Source organism: Rhipicephalus microplus, chromosome 1 (assembly GCF_043290135.1).
Source record: "Rhipicephalus microplus isolate Deutch F79 chromosome 1, USDA_Rmic, whole genome shotgun sequence".
NCBI lineage: Eukaryota > Metazoa > Arthropoda > Arachnida > Ixodida > Ixodidae > Rhipicephalus > Rhipicephalus microplus.
Window position 1 is genome coordinate 8,867,600 of NC_134700.1, and position 19,213 is coordinate 8,886,812.

Sequence of the window (19,213 nt, forward strand, 5' to 3'; positions counted from 1 at the left end):
CAGGGCAGGCACATAAAGAACGTAACTGCAACAATATCATCATCATCATCATCAGCCTGCCTACGTCCACTGCAGGACGAAGGCCTCTCCCATGTTCCGCCAGTTAACCCAGTCCTGTGCTTGCTGCTGCCAATTTATACCCGCAAACTTCTTAATCTCATCTGCCCACCTAATCTTCTGTCTCCCCCTAACCCGCTTTCCTTCTCTGGGAATCCAGTCAGTTGCCCTTAATGACCAGCGGTTATCCTGTCTACGCGCTACATGCCCTGCCCATGTCCATTTCTTCTTCTTGATTTCAGCTATGATATCCTTAACCCCCGTTTGTTCCCTAATCCATTCTGCTCTCTTCTTGTCTCTTAAGGTTACACCTACCATTCTTTTTCCATTGCTCGCTGCGTCGTCCTCAGTTTAAGCTGAACCCTCTTTGTAAGTCTCCAGGTTTCTGCTCCGTAGCTAAGTACCGGCAAGATACAGCTGTTATATACCTTCCTCTTGAGGGATAGTGGCAATTTACCTGTCATAATTTGAGAGTGCTCGCCGAATGTGCTTCACCTCATTCTTATTCTTCTAGTCACTTCAATCTCGTGGTTCGGCTCTGTGGTTATTACCTGCCATAAGTAGACATAGTCTTTTACAACTTCAAGTGCACTATTACCTATCTCGAAGCGCTGCTCCTTTCCGAGGTTGTTGTACATTACTTTCGTTTTCTGCAGATTAATTTTAAGACCCACCTTTCTGCTCTCCTTGTCTAACTCCGTAATCATGAGTTGCAATTCGTCCCATGAGTTACTCAGCAATGCAATGTCATCGGCGAAGCGCAGGTTACTAAGGTATTCTCCATTGACTCTTATCCCTAACTGTTCCCGTTCTAGGCTTCTGAAAACCTCCTGTAAGCACGCGGTAAATAGCATTGGGGAAATTGTGTCCCCCGGCCTTACACCCTTTTTGATTGGTATTCTTGATTGGCAACAATATAAGGGTAAGTATATAATAAGAACACACCACCACACAAATGAAAAAGATATAAATAAATAAAACCGCGCAATGTCTCAACGCGCCGCTTCTCTGCCTGCAAAGCTCGTCTAAATAGGGTGCATAAAGTTCGTCTCATGAATGGTCCGTGTTGTGAGTCTTCATCGTCTTCGTCGTCTTCGTTGTCTCTCTCAGCGATTTCCATCTTAATCTTCTTTCATAACGTCCCGCAGTCACTCGCTTCCTCGTTTCCCATCTCTTACTTTCATTCCTCGTCATATCATCTCTGCCTCAGTCATCATCTCATCGGCTCCCATTGCTATCTCTTCACACCGTTATTCCGTCTCTACCATCTCTAGCTCATCGCTTTATATCTCTGACTCTCCTCGTATCTTCTCATAGTCCCTTTTTGTAGGACCCGACTCCGCCCTACCGGGGCACCAAACCAATCCCACTATCGACGCGGCATATTTTCTTGTCAGTTGGAGTGTATCATCTTCTACAGCCGCCCCCGTGGCCCAAACCAGTAGAAAACTCTCTCCCAAACAAAGCCGAGCAAGTAACAATGTACAAACTCAAGCCTCAGAGAGAGAGATGGGCGAGCTGTCCCAAGACACTTTAATTACAGGCGAACAATGGTCCCGATGCTTCCGACAAAGTGCGTCGCCTGTAATGGTCAACGTCCGGAGTTTGCAGTGTTGTGCCGAAAAGTTTTCGACCAAACGAATTTTCCCGGTTTCTGGTGCTTGATGAGCCGATGTTCAGAACGAGTCTCGACGTCTCCATGCAATTTGGTGTCTCCCGCGAAATTCTCGGTAGTTTCCGCTTCTTCGTCATTCAACGCCGCGGGTGGCTATCCGCGCAGAACGCAGTAATGAGCCCTGGGGCCACAGAAGCTGATGGAAAGTCAGACCCGACCCGGCACAGGCGCTGGGGCAAGGTCGCATTCACCAAACCAACAAAAGGTGCTCTGCTGCTCCCCCATGCCACAAATCTGAAGGCTGCGCGCGGATTATGGCCACCGTACTATGTCACACTGTCTGTAGACAACAAGGCGCCGCCCGGTCCTCGTGTTTGCGCGGGGGGGGGGCGCAAGAACAGTAGAAATAATCCTTCCAGGTGCTCCACTCCGGAATGCCCATTCATTAGACCGAAGGTTTTATTTTCCTTTTTTATGCGTGGGTTTAAGAAACGAGCGTATACATTTTGAAAGGACCGGGGTTCAGTCCGTGTTTGCGGGGGCGTCACACAATGTACAGTGGAGCATCGCGGCAGTACAGAGGGTGAAGCGAGAGAGAAGTGTGCTACGAGTGGGTGGAGGAGCAACACCACCTAGGTGTGTTGCGAGCAGCCGGAAGCTGCTGCGGATGAGGAAGAGAGTGATGTCAACTTGCAGTTGTGAGTTGACCTTATTGGCATCGTTTTAATAACTGCGGCGGAGAGAACGCGGTGCGGCGCGTTGGCACGGAGACACAGACTGACAGCGTTACACAGGCTTGTCGAAGAGCTGCTGCACATTTAAAAAGGTTCTGCTTTTGGCGACGCCCGTCGCTACTACGAAAGCCGCCTTTATTTATTTCAATGCTAGTTACGACGCGCGCTTCCCAACGGGAGCCGTAGGTCCGCCTTAGTTCAGCTAGTGGTTGTGATGCGATGCTACATGGTTGTAGCGCTGCTTGTGCCACACGTGCTTTTGAACGCTTTCCCCCGGAGATGCGATAGACGTGTTTCCCGCTCTAATGTCTAATGGCTTTCACATTGATTCCTCCGTGGCCCTTCTTTGTGGCTCGAAGCAATGCCGCCGCCGCATCACAGCCCAGCACATCCACTAGCGTTGCAGTGACGCTTTCCCATTGGTTTCCCGCTTGGTGCCATGAACCACGGCACACTATCTGAAAACACCGTATATTTTACAGAGGCCTCGTGTTGTGAATGTGAGGAATGCAAAACAGTGCCCGACAAACTTGAGCATAACTGAAAAAAAATGAGTTTATATGATCGTCCTGAGGTACTGCATGAGAGGTTCTGCCCCCCATGACCAAAAAGCACACGTGAAGACGCTACATGATGAGTGAGAGCAGGAAATGGTTACAGGAGAAGGTGGTGAAAGCTGCATCAGGTGCATCTGACTGGCATAGATAAAATAGAAGAGGAATGGTTACTACTGAACGTTTTTTAGGGGCGAAGCTCCTTATGGCGTGGCTTGTGCGTGTACCCAAAATAGCGGTCCTTACGATTTTGACCTCCAAGGTGGTTCCGGTGAGACATTTCTTCTGTTAGTTGTTGAACAATAAAAGATAGTGCTCAATGCACATGTTAATGGCTGATAAGGGGGAATGAGAGACAGGAGCATTCGGCCTTTAGGTAACGCGCACGCGGCGATCCCCATTAGCAGCTATTGGCATGTACATTGAGCACGATCTGACAAGAAAGGGTTGCTACGTTATACTCGCTGGGTGTAACCTTCTTGGTTTTAAAAAGGTTTAGCGAGTGTTGGGCAGCATAGCCATGAATACAGTGAACCAGTATATACCATGAACTCGAGGTGGTTAAAAGTGGGAAGTAAACCCGAAGCGCAAGCCGTAAGAAAGTGTGCATGAGCCACCTCGCGTTTAGTCCTTGAAATGTTCGCTGGATGGCGGTGCTTCTATATGGAGAATATATGATGAAAAGATGCGAGATGGTGGTATTTGGAGTGCTGAATAGATGGACGAACGGACACACAGACAGATGCATGTATGGACGCATGAACGGACGCAGGCGCGGATGCATGGACAAACGCAGGAACGGACGCACGAACAGACGCACGTACGGACGGGTGGATGGACGCATGGACGGTTACACAGACGTACGCAGGAACGGACGGAAGCAAGAACGAATGGACGGACGAATGCTTCGCCCCTATCCCCATCATTCACTCCGTGGATATGCTGCCATTTTTTTAGTGGATAGTTTGCAAGTGAGGCCCATTCACAGATTACACAAGGACACCGGAGCGCTAGTGCGGCGTATTTGCGTACACATTTGCGATTTAGTACATATATTTTCGCTGGGTCTGCTACACTCACTCACTCACTCCCTCTCTCGCAGTTCACAATTATGTGCATTAGTATTCGGGACCAAAACGTGCCACTGGGCGTCAAAGTGAGTGCGTCAATTTAAAACTGTAATATATCTTTCAAACGCATACTCTCTCATATATCAATGTACCATAAATAATCAACCGCTTCTGTAAACAAACGTTTAGCTTTCCTGCTATACGGATTCTATGACGGAGAATTGATGTACTTTATCGCAACGCCAGCGGTTGCCGATGTGGATGCAGAACAGCACGTGCATGCGTCTTCTCTCACTCTTTGCTCCCTCTCCGCCCCTTTTCCTTTCTTTTATGATATATGTTTCAAGGGGTCAATAAACGCTGTCTTCTGTCTGGCGACACCGACTAGTTCATGTCTCCGGCGGCGTCTCTGCCTCCAACGTGACAGAGGCGACGAGTTTATACGACCCACCGAAAACTCTTATGCCGACGCTAGCCCGGCGACGCTGGCCCTTCAGTGCTGACTATACGACAGGAGCTCTGCAACGCTGACTCAGCGCGGAACCCAGTGACGACCTTGGCACACAGACTGCCGGAGTTCAACCAAGACACAAATAAGTCAAATTCTTATTTTGTAAATGTTGAAGCATATTTTGAAGCCAGTCAAGTTACTGATGAAGCTAAGAAGAGCGCATTGCTGGTCGCTGCGTTAGGGTTAAAGACGATAAAAGTACTATGCGGAAGAGTGGCGCAATGTCTGCCAAACTCTCTCAGCTACAGGGAAGTGGTAGCAACGCTGATTTACTTCTATGCCCTGACGCCTAATTAGATCTCGGAGAGCTTCAAGTTTTTTCACCGTAAGCAAGAGGAAGGGGAATCCGTGAAAGCGTTCATTGTTGAAATTCGAAAAAAAAATTGCCCACATTTGCAATTTTTTGTTAATGTTAGACCGAACGCTGAGAGACAGAATCGTATGTGGTGTTTGCTCGAAAAGTTTGCAAGAACAGTTGCTAGCGAGAGGCGACTTGACTCTTGAAGAAGCCGAAGCCCTTTCTTTGGTTGCGGAAAGTGCAGAAGACGGTTCGCAGCAAATAGATAAGCACACGGATATTTCGACGGTTTTGAACGTTAGCCAACGGCGAGCGTCTGATACCATAAAGAAGGACCAAAGAAACGCGCCGCTACAATGCAAATGCTGCCGCAAGTATGATCACAAAGCTACTACATGTTTTCTAAAGAGCCGTCAATGCCGCAGTTGTGGTAGGCAAGGGCACCTGGCTCGCATGTGTACACGGACAGGCGGCACCAGAAAAACGCTAGCTCTAACTGCAGGAAATTTAGACCAAAGTGATGACAGAAGTGATGACAGTGACTCTAAAGCATTGCAAATCTGGTCCGTCACTGGTACTGAGCCCCTGGTTCCGCGTATAAGGAAGTTCATCACATGAAATGGTGTCACCATAAAGATGGACGTGGACACGGGTTCTCCTGTCGGCATATTTCCTAAAGAAACGTATGAGACACATCGCACCTATTGGACCCAGCTGCAGAATACTCATTTAAAGCTTTCTTGTTACCTGGGAAAACTACCTGTGTTGGGCACATTGGCAATGAAGGCAAATTATATGTCGGTAAAGGTCGAGTGTAACCTTACCATGTTAGATTTTGAAGGTCCCAGACTGTGTGGACGAGACTTATTGGAGAAGCTTGCAGCTGGAAGAACACCGGTTCTGCACGTCACTACGCCTCCCAGCGTGGCAAGCCAACAGAAGGCAGCAGGAACTGGAGCCATAATGGCCGAATATGCAGACGTATTCACAGGTCTTGGGTTAGTCAAGGGCCCACCAGCTAAGCTCTACATCAAGGACACGGCAGTCCCAAAGTTTTACAAGGCTAGAAGGTCCCTTTTTCGCTGCTGGATACGGTATCTGCTGAGATCGATAGACTAGTAGAATCTGGCATATCTCCGGTACCATTTGCAGAATGGGCAACACCAATAGTACCAGTCTTTGAGGGAAACGGGGCTGTGCACATTTGTGAACATTTTGAGGTAACATTATACCCTGTGTGTGAAATGGAACCATACCCTTTGCCAGTCATTGATGACATCTTCTCGAATTTGCGACATGGAGAAAAATTGAGTGTTTTGGATCTGCGAGACGCTTATCCCATTGCATTGGACGAGTACTCGCCAAAGCTGGCTGTCATAAACATGCATAAAGGGTTGTCTTGCTACAACCAGTTGCCCTTTGGAATCGCTTCAGCACCGACAATATTCATGAGAACGATTAAGTCCATACCAGAAGGAATACCCGGGGTGCAAGCGTACTTGAACGATGTTTTGACTGCGGAGACTGCAGACAAGCCCTACGCAAAGCCTTAACAAGTTTTGGAACAATTCAGAAAACACGGCATTAAATTTCGCTCCCGACAAGTGCCGGATAAACGAGGTCTCGGAGGTTTATTCAGGTCACCAAATTGATGCCGCAGGGTTACACCCAACAGAAAAGAACGTGGAGGCCGTCAAACATGCTCCCGCCCCTCGGAACGTTACAGAGCTGTGATCATTTTGGGGGATGCTAACATTTTACAATAAATTCTTACCGAACCTGTTGACCCTTCTGGCCCCACTGTACCGACTTTTGGTAAAAACAACCCGATGGTGAAGGGGGGGGGGGGCACAGAAAAGGATGCTTTTGAAAAAGCTAAAGAAGCATTGTGTGCCGCTCTGGTACTGACTCATTTTGACCCATCAAAACAGCTGTTCTTAGAATGTGATGCTTCACCGTATTGTGTAGGAGCTGCTCTTTTTCACCGTGTGGATGGGGACCGATCGGGTTTTGGTCACGAACATTGACCTCGGCCGAGAAGAATTATTCTCAGATTGAGTGAGATGTACTGGCTTTGGTCTATGGTGTCACACGGTTTCGTGACTATCTACTTGGAAAAAAGTTTACTTTGTTGACTGATCATCAGCTTTTGCTGGGTCTCTTGAGGGCGGAAAAGTCAACGCCTACCATGGCAGCAGATCGGATACAGAGATGGGCTATCACGCAAGGCGCCTATAGGTACCGTTTGCAGCATAAGCCTGGGTGACTTCTGTACAATGCCGACACACTAAGCCTATAACCTTACAGAATGCATCGGAACTGTAGGACATCACGCCAGTCGTTGTATCCCTAGATCAGTAGGACATCGCTGCTATGCCAACGAAAGAATTTCAAGCATTAACGGTGACTGACGACGTCCTTTCTCAAGTATGCAAATACACCCGCAGTGGTTGGCCACGGAGTGTGAAAGGAGATGACGAACTCTCAGAATAATATCAAAAGAGCTATGAGCTGTCAGTTGAAAACAATCTGCTGTACTAGGGTCATCGCGTGGTGATATATACTGCCGCCCGCAAGAAGATCCTCGAGCTACTGCATGGCTCCCATCAGGGAGTGTCTTCAATGAAGGCCAGAACAAGATTGATATTTTGGTGACCTGAGTTATACCAAGACATACAACGCGTAGCCACCAACTGTAACAACCGCGTTCAAGCACTGCCTATGCCACCTGCGCAAACTCCTGTAAACTGGCCAGAGACGGGCGAAAGGTGGTCACGGCTTCATATTGACTATGCCGGACCACTGCATGGCAAGATGGTGTTGATTGTGGTTGACTCATATTACAAATGAATCGAGGCTGTGCCGGTAGCACATTCCCATTCCCGCAGTACCATCGAGGCCCTGAGAACAATGTTTGCTCAGTTTGGAATACCACGTACGGCGGTATCAGATAATGGAACACCTTTCACGTGTTTCGAATTTTGTCAATTCATGAAGCGAATGACATTGTTCACATTAGAACATCCCCACATCATACACGGAGTAATAAAATGTTGCGTAACACATTTCTTTTTTATTTGTTATCCGTTCGTGGGCATTTTGTCAACGTCATCTCCGTGACACACAATACGTCATTGAAGTTTTGGTAGAACCGGGAATGAAATACTTTCGTGATAAATGGTAAGAAAGTGTAAGTCAGTATAATTATATTTGCACAGCCGGAGCTTACAAGAAAACGTTTAATATATTGTAGCACTTAGCTGCTACATGTTGTTTTTGTGATGATCTGCGTGTTGTTATCATAGGTCGGCGAAAATTAGGGACTTTTCACAAACTCACGCATGATATATATTTCGCATCTAGGGCTCACCGAGACTTAGGCCCACCAAAATTTTCTTCAACCGAATTCACTCATACTAAAACTTATGAAAATGCACCTCAACCAGACTCACTCACACTCGGACTGACGGCTCAATCTGAGTCTTACTGGGTCCGAGTGAGGCCACTCGCGAGTACGTTCACTCAAATTAGCTTTTTCGACCGTAGTGTCAATGCTCTTTAACACTACTGTCTCATGTATTGGTGCTCTTCTTGGCGCTTTTTGATTTAGAATTTTCCAATACGAGGTTATGAACGGATGCAAATTAGTAAGGACATGTTTAAAAGAGATGACAACATAAGAGATATTTATCAACAACTTTGCTGAAAGAACTAGTGGGGGTGTAGTTCAAGGCACCCCCCTATGTAATTCACGCCTTTGATCAATATTGAAATGGTGTATGAACGCTATTGCTTTTCAGTGCGTGTGAGAAGACGTGATTTTAAGTGGTAAGACTTTCATTGCTCATTTTAATGCTGAAGACCAATAGCCAGGATTACAAGTCAGCAAACAAAAGTGGAACTCACTCAGGCTCACTGTAGAAGAGCATCGATCTTCCAGTTTGGACTCACTCGGACTCAGATTGACCAAAAATGTTTCAGAGCTGTACTCCATCAGACTCGTACTCACAAAAACTTCACCAAACTCGCCAAAATATTACTCACCCGGACTCACTGAGACTCACGACACGATCTGAGTCTGAGTATAAGCACGGGTGAGTCCACTCACGAGTGAGTTAGCGATATCGGGGCTTTCTAAAATACATCTTAGGAAACACGAAGTGACTCAGTTTTTCGCCTGTTGTAATATATTGTACACAGGAAACCAACTTAAAACTGCTGAACATTTTTGGTATCTCTTCTATTTTTAATGCGAAAATTTGTTACTTTTCGGTGCAGAAGTTTCTTCTACTTGAAGAGCAAGAACAGACTGGCGCATTGAATGGCTCCAAGCTGCGTCCCAAGATTCATAATTGCCGCGTGGAGTTGCAGAATGTTACAGCATCCTGGACAAAGGTCTCCTCATTACATTCACGAATGTGCTTTCTGTGTAACCCTAAAATGACACATCTTTTTTGTAGGAGTCTTCCGAACCAACCCTGCGGAATATTACTGCCACTGTAAAGCCCGGCGAGCTGTTGGTAGTGATTGGCCCAGTGGGTTGCGGCAAAGTAAGTATGCGTCACAAATGGTCAAGTCATCACGGGCTTCCAAGGCAAGATCTGCCGATTGGCTTGATGCTTTTTTTAATCAGAATGGGAAGAGGTCGACATATTCGCTAGTAGGTAGTCGTGAAAGGGATGTCATTGAGATTCTGGTGTTGATATTCTGAAAGCTCTGCTGAAGTTAGTAAACAGATTAGGTGGAACGCCATAAAGAAGTGGATTGAATGTTTGATGTTTTATAATGACACGTTTCCGAACCTAAGACGGCCTACAACGACGTTTGCTCGAAAGATCCTTTTTCATTTATTTCACGGGCACTTTGCAGCTTACAACGTGTGAAAAGTTTGAAAAAATGCTAAGATACTTTTAGTGTTCAGTTTAAGAATCTTTAATTGCGTTTGCCCATGGCGTTTTGGGAGCTTTCAATTCACTTTTCTAGTGGTTAGAACAAATAAGTTTGTTGTGTAGTGATTTTCAGCCATCTTGACTTGGCAAACCCACCCGAAAGTAGTGTGCCTCTTTGATTAACACCTTTAAATTAATTAGGCACACTTTATCAGTAGAGCGTTGCTTCCCACTGCGCAGAGCCACAACCAACTCCAGCAATGGGCCGTCGCGCAGCTGGAACAAGCTGCAGGGGCCCCGTAACGTCGGTCAGATATGCTCGGCCAAGTGACACAAATATCCCACATGTTGACAAAACCCTGAAAAAAATTGCAGCATATCGACGGAGAGAATTAATGATTGGGGCGAAGCGTTCATCTGTGCGTTCGTCCATGAATCCGTCCATCCATCCACCCGCCCGTTCGTCCTTGCATTCGTTCGTACTTTTGTCTGTCCGTGCGTTCGTCCGTCCACTCATGCGTGCGTCCATCCATGCGTCCGTCCGTCTTTTAGTTCGTGTGTTCGTACTTCCATGCTTCTCTCCAAACGTGCGCGCGTCCACCCATCCGTTCGTCCATCCACCTGCACCCTAAGCTGAAAAGGATTAAAGTGGGATATGCCATTGCTCCTTTAGGGGACTAAATGCGCTGCCACATATTTTGAACCAATATGAGACTAACTGCGGGAGCAACTGCAAGGGTTCAACTGTTACCTTCTAGCAATTACTCCACTTGGTTTAAATGTTGGTCCTAGTAGAATAATCAGGCCCCGGAAACTCTGAATTTCAAGTGATCGCTGTAAAGGGCAAAAAAATCCATCGCGGCGCGTTTCTGCTTCAAACATCGCGAGTGGATCTACTAACGTCTCTTGCCACTCGCGCTATTGCACTTTCTTGTAGGGGCGTCCTCGTCGGCGCCAAGTTTCAATTCCAAAAATGATCTAAAACTACATATTTGCGTACCGCTACACATAAAAACACAACTTATTCTTCTAGCAAGTAGTTTTTCTTGAGCATTTGCTGCTTCATAATTTTTTGTAATAGCTTTTGCTCCAGCTGACTCGAGGTCAGCAGCAGTCTATCGACATCATTATCCTAATTTCAAAATATACGGCGGCCAACGGTTGCGGTGGCAGGTAACGGCTCGTGGTAGGTTCGGATGTGTCTCGCACTGCTTCGTTTCGTTGTAATTGTTTCAAGCCAGTGCCAAGCGACACACTCTTTTTCGTTCTGTTTATTTTGACTCGTTCAAATGCTTTCGCGAAGGAAATTCAAGTGAGTACTGGGCAACGAAGCGACTGTTGATTGATTCATTTGTGGCGTTTAACGTCCCAAAACCACTATATGATTATGAGAGACGCCGTAGTGGAGGGCTCCGGAAATTTTGACCACCTGGGGTTCTTTAACGTGCGCCTAAATCTGAGCACACGGGCCTACAACATTTCCGCCTCCATCGGAAATGCAGCCGCCGCAGCCGGGAATCGAACCCGCGACTTGCGGGTCAGCAGCCGAGTACCTTAGCCACTAGACCACCGCGGCGGGGCAACGAAGCGACTGTTGAAGCTTTTATCGGATGAACACCAGTTGCAAGCCCGGACCGGTGAGTAGAAACCACTTCAGTTTTTTAAAGACGGTTGTTTGCTGGGCTTGTTGGTTCATTTCAAAATATGTAGTTTTTTGTCAATGACTGTGTAGGCGTCACATGGTGGCAGCGCATTGTAATATCAAATTTAAAATTATTTAACGTCTCAATCTGTCACCGTAAAACGTGCGTTACTTGCGGCGTGGCTTCACGTGAGAACGAGTCGCTGATAGAATAGTCAATTCGTCAACTATCGCCAGATAACACCAACCAGGCCGTTGCGATGTAAGAAGGCAAATACCTCACTGTCACCTCGCATGTGTCTTCGTAGCTAGCCCATATATTAGTGCAAAAAACTTACGAGGTAATAGTTTACTGCAGTCGCGATTGAGAAACATCACATAATTATGAATCTAGTTTTGCTATAGTGTGACAAAGGAAGCGTCACATAAATCAGAAATACATCTTTTTCTGTCACAGCTTGTTGGCACGCCTGAGATGGAAGCAGCTGTGTGCAATGGGCTACCTGCTACATGACATGCCTTGTGAAGAAGCAGCCCTGAGTTATACACGTGTTATGGGGTGCCAATAAATATAGGTAGAAAATACTGATTTTTACTAGTTAACGGAGTTTATTTGTTTACTTTGAAAAATTCCACGCATTGATTATTCTTTGATTTCATGCAATGATATCTGGTGATATTACTTGTTTTTCCAGGCTGCCAAGCAACGACAGCATGACTACCCTCGAATGTCCACTCTGCAAGCGCGCTGAAACAACTGAATGCCCACTACAAGAGGTCATCTCGAACCTAACACATGTAATGCTGTCTTTGTGAACGTTTTACCACGCATATAATGGAAAGGTGCTTTAGATTGGGCACAAGCATTTGCTGTATACCGTGGCATGGAGTTTACATTTAAATAATGTTGAAACTGTAAGACTATTAGTTAGATTATGTGGCACTGCTGAGCTTAACAATACGGGTTTGATCCCAGCACGAGTGGCTGTTTTTTGAAGGGGGTGAAATGGTAGGACGCTAGTGTGCCTAAGGGTTTGTTCGATTCGCCGGCACCACATGATTCATTTTACAAAGTGCTGCACCTCGCCATTCGTTTCAGTGGTGTAGCAACGGCATTTTCTAAGCCGGGTCACTCAGTTCGAAAAGCGCAGGAGGGGTACAGCCCTAAAACCAGTTCATGATTTTCCTGTACCTTTTACTTGACCCGCCGGACCAGGGAGGAGGTTAAATACCGCGTATTCTAGCACCATGGAGGCTTAGTTAGAAATCGGGCTAGCTGGCTTTCAATCAAGTTGAATTGTGCTTTACAGCTGGAAATACATCTCCGACAGCAAAGAAGCACTCATGTGCAGCGCTGCCTACTTCTCTCTATTTCTCTTTCTCTCTTGCAAGCATGAACTCGCAGAGATGTAATACGCGCACGGACTTCTAAACGTTATGCTGCAAGTAAATATATTTTATATAACTCATATTCCATCACACCAGCTGCTATATGTAGCCGCTACTTATGTGATTGGCAGCAAGACTACTTGAATTACATTTAGAAGGAAATGTTTAGAAGGCATTTAGAAGGCAATTTGGTGGCACACAGAAAATTTTAAATGTCGAAGAACCAATGCCAAACTATATGCCGTAACGATAATAGTTTATCTTAATTTTTACATGGTCATGCACGAGTGGTCATAACGTGATGGGTCATTGTCGCGTCATTTGTTGCCTCGCGTAACAAGCTGGTGCTGTGTGTATGACAAAGACTGTTTACACCAATATTTTTTCAAGGTTCCCCTCAAGCTGCTCAGTGTAGCTTTTTTGCCTGGCCTCTTCGGAAACTTGTCGTGCAATAAACTCAATTCAATATACTGCTAACGACCATTTCGAAAGAAAGCAACGAAGAATGGTTTAACGTTATAATTGCTCACATTTTGTTTTTTCAAAGGACATTATTGTTTACACCATTCGTATTGGTGTATTTGTGCAGGTGCCTGGGGGCCCGTTAAGATATTTTGATACTAATACATTGAATGTAAACAATTTACTATGCCCATAACACCACAAACTATAATTTTTCTAAGAAAAGGGTTGAAGAGTTTCGGAACATCTCGAAAACTCTTATGACTTGATTTGCTCACTCCATCAGTCAAGGGAAACTGCGGGAATTTATGGGCATATTTTTCAAATGTGGTCACGCATTGAATGAAAAAATTGATTCCCGTTCGAAAATCATCGAAAAAGAGAAACCCTTCGATCACGAGAAAAATAATCTACGTAAAGCGTAAACTAAAGCAAAAAAGAAAAGCCCGTTCAACCAATCCTTCGCCAAGAAAACGAACCTACTATTCGAAGCTTAAGCAAACAACTCCGAATCTTGGTAACTCAACCTAAATTCAGATTTTATAATGTGAAGCTCACCCAATTCCTGAAAGAGGCTCCTGCAAAGTTTTGACGCTATGTGAACCCGCCAACAAGATCAAGAGCATCACTGGCCGCCCAGAATAACACTGCGCGTGCCGAAGAATTTATTTCCTTTTTCACATCTGTTTTCACCTCAGATGAAACCCCTTTACGTAGATATGGCGGTCACTTTTGCTGATGAACCAGTGCGTACTCCGCTCAAGAACTTAGAAATTGCCGAAAAGGAAATACTAAATAATATTGTTATGAAGTAAGGGAAGATGAAGGACAGAATCAGCTGACAGGCGCGCGAGGGTGCCAATCAGGCATTGTGATTCTCGCCTGAGGTGTTTCCTCTGTAATTGCGTTTATACAGAAGTCACTGACCCCGTAACACATTGGTAAGAGGTTCTGGGTAACCATCAGGCAACGGAGCTCCGCAGCGGACGCCGCAGCGGTTTTCCAGCCATGGCCTATGCTGAGCCCTCCCCGTCAACGTCAGCGTCTCCGACGAACACGGCGTCACAACCATACGTTTTCACGCCACTCAAGGATCCCGTTACATTCTGCGGGACCGATGTCGTCGACGTTGACGATTGGTTGGCCATGTTCGAACGAGTGAGTGTGCCGAACAGATGGGATCCCGCACTTCAGTTGGCTAATGTGCTGTTTTACTTGAGAGGCACGGTGAGGGTGTGGTACGAAAACAACGAAGAAGAACTCGCACGCTGGGGCCAATGAAAAGTAAAGATGCGAGAGGTGTTTGGCAAAACAGCCAGTCGTAAGATCGCCACCAAAAAGGAATTGGCCTGCCGTGCCCAAGCCCCAACGGAATCATACCTCGCATACATTCAAGACGTGCTGGCCCTCTGCCGAAAGGCCGAAAGCGAAATGACAGAAAGTGACAAGGTCAGACATGTCCTGAAAGGGATTGCCGATGACGCCTTCAATCCCCTGTTGTGCAAGAACTGTTTCACCGTGGACGCGATCATCAAAAAGGGTCGTCCGTTTGAGCAAGTAAAAAGTCGCCGCATTCTGCAAACATTCACCCGACTTCCAAACACCGCTGCAACGTCGACTTGCGAGGACCAGTCCGCAACACAACGACCATCGCCACCAGAAGACCTGACACGCATTGTTCGTCACGGATGGATGGATGGATGGATGGATATGGCTGTATTCTTTATATCGGGCGAAGGCTAGCGCCAACAAGCCGTAATACTTAATGAACCAAAAACTATATTTATTTCTTTCCTTAAAAAGTGAGTTTGAGGATTCGTACTTTGCAGTGAACAGTTTAATTTTCACTCGTGCCTTGACTTTAACCACCAATCAGATAACCTCCTTCTAGTTAAGCCTACCCGCTTAAAGTTTATTTTGCCCTCCCGGTCCCTAAACCCCAGTGCTTTAAAAAACTCTGCGTCATCATCCTGAACTACAGGGTGATGTCCTTTACAGAACATTATCAAGTGTTCGGCAGTTTCTTCTTCCTCTCCACACGCACTGCATACTGTGTACCCCTTCGTATTTGGCCCGATAAGTCTTGGTTCGCAGTACTCCCGTGCTGGCCTCAAACAGTAGAGAACTACCCCGGGTATTATCATATATCCTTTCCTTGGCAATTTCCTGCTTAAAAGCTCGATATATCTCCAGTGCGGACTTCTTAATCATGCCCATTCTCCTCATGTCAGTCTCCGTTTCTTTCACTTTCTTCTCAGCAGATAGTTCTTTTTGGTTTGGCCACCTGCTGTTTTCTAAGTATTTACCAGTCAACTTCCTGGTTCGCTTCCTACATTTTGTATCGACATTCTTCATGTACAAGTAGCTGAAAACCTTCCTAGCCCAACGTTCCTCCCCCATTTCTCTCAATCGCTTTTGAAGTTTTATGTTGCTGCTAGCTTCCGTGCCCTCAAATGATGTGCATCCCATATCACCTTGTACTCCCTGATTTGGTGTATTCCCGTTAGCTCCTAAAGCAAGCCTACCTATTCCACGTTGCTTAACTTCTAATCTTGCTTGAACTTCTGATCTCATGCACAAGACCGCATTGCCGAACGTCAGCCCAGGAACCATGACCCCTTTCCATATTCCTCTCACAACATCATACCTATTGTCATTCCACAGTGCCCCATTTTTCATGACTGCTGCATTCCTGTTACCTTTAGTCGTCATGCATATTTCGTGTTCCCTCAAATACTCGGTCCCATTGCTTATCCATACGCCCAGATATTTGTATTTATCAGTTATCTCTAGCGTGACCTCCTGTATTCTACGCTCACTACCTTCGTTGTCATTGAAAATCATGGCTGCTGATTTTTCCTTACTGAATCTAAAATCTAACCTATCTCCCTCATTACCGCAGATGTCCATCAATCGCTGCAAATCTTACTTGTTGTTGGCCATTAGCACTATATCATCTGCGTTCATTAATGCTGGTAGTGCCTGATCAATAAGTTTTCCTTGTTTGACTAAAGAGAGGTTAAAGCCCAGTCCACTTCCCTCTAATTTTGCCTCTAATTCTTGTAGGTACATCATGAATAATAAGGGTGACAGGGGGCACCCCTGCCTAAGCCCCCTTTTTACCTCTGCAGGCTTGGATACCTGTTCTTCCCACTTTATAACTACCTTGCTACCTTTATAGATACCATTTAAAAGATTAGTGACTACATGTTCCACGCCTAGTGTGTCCAGTATTCCCCACAATTCCTCTTGAACCACGCTATCATACGCTCCCTTTATATCCAAAATTGCTAGCCACAGAGGCCTGTGTTCTTTTTCTGCTATTTCGTTGCACTGCGTCAGTGAGAACAGATTGTCTTCCAACCTCCTGTGTTTCCGAAACCCATTCTGCAGTTCCCCCAGCACCCCCTCATCCTCTATCCACACCTGCAGTCTTTCCTTTATAATCTGCATCGCCAGCCTGTAGACCGCTGATGTCGCTGTTATAGGACGGTAGTTGTTTATGTCAGCTTTGTCCCCCTTTCCTTTATAGATCATGCTCATCCTGCTAAGTTTTTATCTATCGGGAACTTCACCATTGATTACTATTGTGCTTACTGCCTCTCTCAAAGCCTGCTTAGACTTCGGACCTAATGTCTTTATCAGCCAAATTGGAATGCCATTTGGGCCTGTTGATGTACTATTAGGAACCCTTTTCTCAGCCCTTTCCCACTCTTGTTGTGAAAATGGAGCCATTGCACCACTTGGTTCGTCCTTGTGTATTGTGGTGCATAAAGTATTTCTTTGTTGAAATTTTTCTGTCACCCTTATTCTTATATGTCCAATAGCTTCGTCCCCTTCTAACCTAGCACCTAGGGCTGTAGTTATAAAACTCTGCTCTAGGCTCGTCTCATTTCTTAGGGAGTTTATATGGTTCCAAAATTTGGCAGCTGCTTTTATATCTTTTTTATGTACTTCTGCCAGCCACTAAGCTCCCTTTCTTCTTATCTTTTCATTGATCAGAAGGGATGCATCCCTTCTACAGCTTATAAAGGTTTCCCATTTTCTTTCAACATCATCTATCGGTTCACCCCGCTGCTTAGCATGTCTGTGTTCCCTAGAGGCTTCCTGACGTTTTGCTATGGCTCTCTTAACTTCCTCATCTCACCAACTTTTGGGTTTGCGTCTTTTTTTTTCGGGGTGACTCGTCACGCGTCTTAGCAAGCTCTAGCTTAAAGAGTCTAATTAGATTCGTGTATGTCCACACTGTCTTATTATCCTCCGTGATTGCTTTCTCAATTTGTTTAGTGGCTATTTCAATTTGCCTTTCTGGATAAAAATTTTCCTGTAGTGGCTCATCTTGTCTTCTTCCCACTTTCACTGCTCTTCCAAAACTTAGCTTGATACGTTTGTGATCACTACCCAGACTTCTGGAGCCACCTTCATCTATGTGCATCCCCCTGAGCTTATCATACATCCTATGTGACATCAGTGCATAATCTATCGTCGACTGAAGCCTTCCTACCTCCCATGTTATTTACCCTTCACACTTCTCGGTACTGTTGCAAATGATCAAATCAAGCCTTTCACACATATCCATGATCATTTTGCCTGTCGGGTCGGTATACCCATCTATATCTTCTATATGCGCATTCATGTCTCCTAGTATAATTATCTCGCACTCTCTTCCAAACTCCTGAATGTCCTTTGCTATACACTCTACCATTGCCTGGTTTTCCTCTCTGGCCTTTGCTCCCGTCCACAAGTACATAAAACCAAGGAGTGTCGTTTGACCTGCCACTTTCCCTTTTAGCCATAAATGTTCCCTGCACTCCTGCTTGACCCTTTGCCAGTCTGTACTTTTATGAATGAATGCCCCAATTCCACCCCGCTTATTGCTGCCTTCTGTTCTATTACAATATTCCCACGCGTAGTCCGGATTATTCGGAGGTAGTTCCATGCCCCTGAGATGTGTTTCTACAAAACCGTATACCGTGGGCCTCTCTTCCCTCAGCTGTTCTTCTATCTCTTCCCACTTCAGCCTGTTCCTACCACCCTGCATGTTAATATACCCTATGTCTGAATTGGCTCGGCGCTCGTGGCTACGTCTATTTATGCCCCGGACTCTACCTATCTTAGATATTGGTGCCACTTTGGAATCGTATCTGTCCATACCACCTGTCGAAGAGTCTCCCTGGTTGTTTTTCTCGTTACTAGCTATCCTGCACCCCGAAGGGCTCGCTTTACCCCAAAAAAGCTACTGCGCGTCCTGCAAGTCGCCAACCCACCTCATGACCTAGCCGCCCATCGAAGTGAATTCTGTCTCGTTGAAAACCCCCACACCTATGTACTCTCTATTTATTTCTACCACCTCAAAGCCTTTCTCTCGACCCATCCGCCATATCTCTTGGTTTGCGTTGACCAACGCTCTTTGCAGGTTGCTATCCCGCACCGGTACCTCTGGTAACGTGCATATCACTACCTGTACCTTAGGAGAAGTGGCGCGCATGTCATCGACGCCTTTCGCTAGTGTGGCTGCTAGTCCTGCTGCATCTTCATATAAGACAACGTTTAAACAGCCTGAAATTATCACGAGGTTTTGTCTATCAGCTGTCGTTTTGAGTTTTGCGCTCGCTTGCCTCATGACTGCTTCCAGCTTGCGTCCTGGGAACGCCCCTACTGCAACCCTCTTGTCACCTCTTACCCTCTCTTTGATGACTTGTGTGCATCGATTTAAATTCGAGTCCCTGGCGATTATCACATGCTGTGACTTTTCAGCTGGAGCGTTCTGCACCTGGGGGCTACTTGCACCTGTGACGCCGGCTGCCTTGTTCCCTCCCTGCCCCACCACTACTTCGCTGAAGCTGGGCCTTGCGACAGTTGAACCGGCTAAACCTGTTTTTTTCAAGCTTGCTTGCTTTTCCTTCTCCACCGTTCTGGTTGTCGGTTCCCTACTGTTCTCTCGGTAGGTCGCTTCTTTGTTCAGCTTCGCTAGCGCTTCCTCGGTGGGCTT

At 46.1% G+C, this 19,213-nt stretch overlaps 1 protein-coding gene across 6 annotated transcripts in view; it reads left to right on the forward strand.

The window, feature by feature from the left end:
* LOC119178190 (ATP-binding cassette sub-family C member 4) overlaps positions 1-19,213 on the forward strand; it is a 2,441,444-nt gene that overhangs the window by 864,424 nt on the left and 1,557,807 nt on the right. For all 6 annotated transcript variants that reach the window (XM_075869787.1, XM_075871012.1, XM_075871549.1 and 3 more), the window contains 2 exons: positions 9,118-9,234; positions 9,300-9,389. In XM_075869787.1, coding sequence (XP_075725902.1) covers positions 9,118-9,234; positions 9,300-9,389 — 207 coding nt within the window. The remainder of the gene's footprint in view (positions 1-9,117; positions 9,235-9,299; positions 9,390-19,213) is intronic.